The sequence below is a fragment of the Alligator sinensis genome, unplaced genomic scaffold (genome assembly GCF_000455745.1).
Source record: "Alligator sinensis unplaced genomic scaffold, ASM45574v1 scaffold32_2, whole genome shotgun sequence".
Taxonomy (NCBI): Eukaryota; Metazoa; Chordata; order Crocodylia; family Alligatoridae; genus Alligator; species Alligator sinensis.
In genome coordinates this window covers 469,744-474,446 of record NW_005842670.1, presented here as the reverse complement: position 1 = coordinate 474,446, position 4,703 = coordinate 469,744, and the positions used below count along the sequence as shown (strand labels likewise).

At 44.4% G+C, this 4,703-nt stretch overlaps 1 protein-coding gene across 1 annotated transcript in view; it reads left to right on the top strand.

Moving 5' to 3' along the window:
- SYDE2 (synapse defective Rho GTPase homolog 2) overlaps positions 1-4,703 on the top strand; it is a 46,342-nt gene that overhangs the window by 16,689 nt on the left and 24,950 nt on the right. Inside the window, 1 exon segment of the mRNA XM_025215745.1 lies at positions 1-925. This exon segment is cut by the window's left edge and continues 11 nt beyond it. Within this exon segment, the coding sequence (XP_025071530.1) occupies positions 1-925 (925 nt within the window).

The following is a 4,703-nucleotide window of genomic DNA, read 5'->3' as shown; positions in this document are numbered from 1 at the left end:
CAGCAGGAAGCTGAGTGTCAAAGGAACCTCAAGCCATAATGGTTCGGATAACTCTTCTTTGTTGAAAGGTAACTGTCGGGATGGAAGCCATGCAACTTCTTTGTCATCTTCTGGAAACACAGCAGCAGCTGCTAGCCGGAACGTGATAAGTAGGTACCATCTTGACAGCAGTGTGTTATCGCAACACACTGACAAGAAGAAAAATGCCAGGAGTTCCAAATCTTCTAGTAAAGGTGGTTACCTCAGTGATGGAGACTCTCCTGAACTTATAACAAAATCAGGTAAACATGGATCTGAAAGCAGGTGTGGGAAAGGAAAAGAGGTACTTCCAAATAACAATAATAAAACAGAAATAGATATTGATGCTTTTAGACACTACAACTTTTCTGACCAACCCAAGTGTTCCCAGTACATATCTGGGCTCATGAGTGTTCACTTCTATGGTGCTGAGGATTTGAAACCTCCAAGGATGGACTCAAAAGATGTCTTTTGTGCAATTCAGGTAGATTCAGTAAACAAAGCAAGAACAGCATTGCTTACCTGCAGGACGACCTTTTTAGATATGGACCACACGTTCAACATAGAACTTGAAAATGCTCAGCATTTAAAGCTAGTAGTCTTCAGCTGGGAGCCTACCCCACGGAAAAATCGGGTTTGCTGTCATGGAACAGTGATTCTCCCTACTCTTTTTCGAGTGACAAGGACTCATCAGCTGGCTGTCAAACTGGAGCCTAGAGGGCTGATTTATGTCAAACTGACCCTCATCGAACAGTGGGAGAATTCTCTTGATGGTCTAGATGAAGATCGAGAACCAGTGATATTTGGAGTAGATGCTCGAAAAGTTGTTGAGAAGGAAAATGTGGGCTTGATGGTACCACTCTTGATGCAGAAATGTATTGTGGAGATTGAGAAGAGAGGCTGTCAGGTATGGTGCATATTTTTTCTGTACGTCTGTATCAGGTTTTTTGTGGATGGAGATCTTTTTCTATTGGTATGAGCATAAGGGAAGGGGCTGCAGGGAATTCAGGGTTTCCTTTTGCAGCTCTACCAGCTTGCTGTAGTCTCATTTCACCTTTCTGTCAGTATAACCTGGTGAGGATCTTAATGCTAATAGTGCCCTTAAGATTCTCGAGAATAAAATTGCATGAATAACCCTTCAAATTAAAGCAAGCTAAGATTAGAGCATACAATGTCCAAACTCGCAGTGAGTGGCTTATTGTACCAGAGTGTCCTACAAATGTGATGAGAAAATTATAATGTAGAATTTTGAACGTGAAAACCTAAAGCATAATGCAAGCCAGGATATTCACTTTGCACCGATTTTTGGCAAAACTTTAGTAAACCCAAACGTAGATGAATAGTTCCAGGCGATATGACACCGATCACTACAGGTTTTTTTACCTTGATAATGACAAATTTTAGAACAGCACTTACTGATTATGGGCTTTTGATAATCTTGAGTAATATAGGTTTGCACTTCAATGAGATATGAGAGACTACTGCATTTTATAGGTATTACCATGTGGTAGCCCTGTTAAACCCAAGTTGTTCAAGATTCCCCATATAAACTATAGGGAATAGTGGTATGGTATTCTCATGTAATTGTTTCGGTGAAGAAAATTAGTGATAACCCTGTGATTGGATTCATTCCTTTTTTGAAAGCCAGTGTGAAAGCAAGATCATTACAGTGAGTACTCTTTTTTTTTTTTTTTTTTTTTTCTTCCAGTCTGTTTAAAATGTGTTTTATGGTTTCAGTTTCTGTTCTTCAGCTTATTAGCACCTAGTGCAGGGGTGGCCAATTATTTCAGGCGGAGGGCCGTTTACCCAGTTTTGGCAAGCTGTCGAGGGCCACATGGGTAGCCCCGTCCCTTGACAGGTGCCTCACTCTGTGGTCACCATCTTGGGACCAATGTTCCAATGTCTTGGGACCAATGTCTCAGGACCAGCACCGGTGGGGCCCAGAGCAGGGTGCAGGCTGGCAGGGTGCTGCGGAGCCAGGCTGGGCTGCACCAGCAGGGAGAGGGGGGAGCTGGCTCGGCTCCATAGAGCCCCTGCCGGCTGGGACCCCCACCCTGTTCTGGGCCCCGCCAGCACTGGCCCCGGGACACCAGTATGGACCCCATGCACCTGCTCACTCCCAGTCCCCCCCCACCCCAGCCCTGCGGTACAGGCAGGGGGCAGCGTGCAGCCCTGACCCCCTGCTCCGCGGCAGGGAATGAGTTGGTGCTGAGTGCGGGGAAAAGCAGTCCCTCCCCCCCCCCTTGGCCAGTGCTCCTTGCTGCAGCCACTTGCAGCCCATGGGCTGTCCTGAGCAGACACAGGCAGCCCCACGTGGGCTGTAAGTGGCTGCAGTGTGGGGCGTGTAACCTGCCCCTGCTGCCAACCTGGGCCCCATGCTGGCTCTGGGCTTGCCCATCAGGGCTGCACCATGGCAGCAGCAGCTGCAGCCCCCCCCACTTGCCACGCTGGGCAGTGTTTGCTACCACTGCCTCTGGGCTGCCTAGCGCGCGAGCTCCAGGTGGGCGGCAGCAGCAGCAAACACTGCCCAGTGTGGGAAGCAGGGGGAACCACAGCTGCTGCCACTGCAGTGCAGCCCCAACGGGCAGCCCAGAGCTGGCCTGGGGTCTAGGCTGGCAGTGGGGGCAGGTTATGAGCTGGTGCTGAGCGGCTGCAGCAGGGACCTCCGGGTAGGGGAGGGGGTGCTTTTCCCAGGCCGCTTTTCCCTGGTCTCCTTCCCTGACCCCCTTCTCCCCCCCTTACCTGAGGTTCTGGTGCCAGTGAAGCCGCATGGTTGGAGGCCAGAAGCCCCTGCTGGGGCTTCTGGCTGTGGGGTGGGGTAGGGCTGGGTGGGCCCTGCTGTTGCGGGAGCCTGCCAGGCTTCCCCTGGTTCCTACTGCCCCTGGTTCCTGTCATTTTTGACAGGAACCAAAGACAGATAAATATTTATTTTCTAAATTTTTTTAGGGGCCCCGTGGGCCGGATAGAATGGCCTTATGGGCTGGATCTGGCCTGTGGGCCGTATTTTGCCCACCCCAACCTAGGGTCACAGTATCATCAGGCAAGAGGGATGCAAATGATAATTGAGCCAGTGAAGTCTGAATTGTATACAAGTACCTGGTGCTTTTGAGCATGAAATTTAATTTGCCCACTTAAGGAGGGCTGAGAATATGCAATATTCAGTGCTTGTTCATGTCTGCCTGTGAGACCCTGGACTTCTGCTTTCCTACAGCAGGATGTGAGCTTCTGTCACTGTGAGGACAACTTGATTTGAACTTCATAGGTTACAGTAATAAAACCCCTGATAATCATTTGCATAATAGCTAACTATATACAGGGTCTAATTTGTTTTAGATTGGGGTGACTACAATGTGTTTCTTTCTTAACTTCTCATTCACTTCAGTGGACCTTTGAACCAGGTAACTGATGGTTGGTTTGAGATCACTGGCATATGATCAAACAGATGCTCCTTTTTACAGGCCATATCAGATGCATGGTTTCTAGTTCTGTTCGTGACTCACCACCCACTGTGTGGTTTTGGAGAAGTCGCATATCAGTTAGTTTACCAGTCTGCAATAAGAATCATACGAAGACTCTGACAGTGGTGGCTTTAAGTTTAGTTCCTTAGTGTTTGCAAAGTTGTCGGAAAAAGTGTTATATAAATACAAGTTGATGTAATAAATACAGCAAGCTAAGATCATGTAGGAGTATATATGGTCCAAATCCTCTTTAGTTTATGAAGATAGTTTGAATGCTTTTCTTGTGGCTTTGGATCTATCAATCCTATCAGCATATTTTAATACTTTTCAGATTTGTCCCTTTGCCTAATGAGTCCTATAGTTGTCTCCTGACTTTTTACTGAATAAAAATAATTTAAAATTGGCAGCCATCTATTTAACTGCTGTAAAAGCAAAATGAATCGTGTTATGAAGAGGTTATTTTACTTCATTTTGCTAATTGAATTATTGCATTTTTTTTCCATATGCATAATTAGTTTGTTGTTTCACAGTTACAAAGCTTGCTTATTTAAAGCCTATTAATCATTAATAGACTGCCATTTCTACGGTTACCTTTCAAAGTTTGAGAAAAATCTTCTATTTCAGATTATTTTCCCCTTAAACTCAGTTGGTATATATCATTTATTAAACAATTGCATTAACACAAAGCTGGTGAGCTGAATAATGGTAATCAGAAGGTTGCCATTTCATTTGCAATTCTTTGCATTATTCATTGAGATCATTCCCACTTGTCTGTTCTTATAAAAAGTAAATATGTTCAGAGTTCAAGTTCTTAGATCACAACTAAAGAAAATAAATTGGAAGCTTTTTATTTTTGAAGTAACCATTTGAAAGTCAACAGCAACATTTTAAATAATTTTTTTGTTTAGTCTATTTTGTGCTATTCCTAGTACTCATATAATTTTCCTCTTTCACAGAAAAAATAATTAAAGTTCTGAGTAATGTAGTACTCCCCTTGCTTGGCATTAAAAAAGACTTTTTGTTGTTTGTGTGCTTGCAAATAGAAGGTAGGTCTTTGAATAATTGTTTGGTTTATCCAATGTATAATGCCATATCATTCCATTTTTTTTATCGGAAAGTTTTTTTCATACTACACGTTATCTTAACTAAAACATTACAAGCATTTTATTGTGATTTTAATTGTAAACATAGGTGGCGGAAGGCCAGGGCTAACCAGGGCAACCCCCC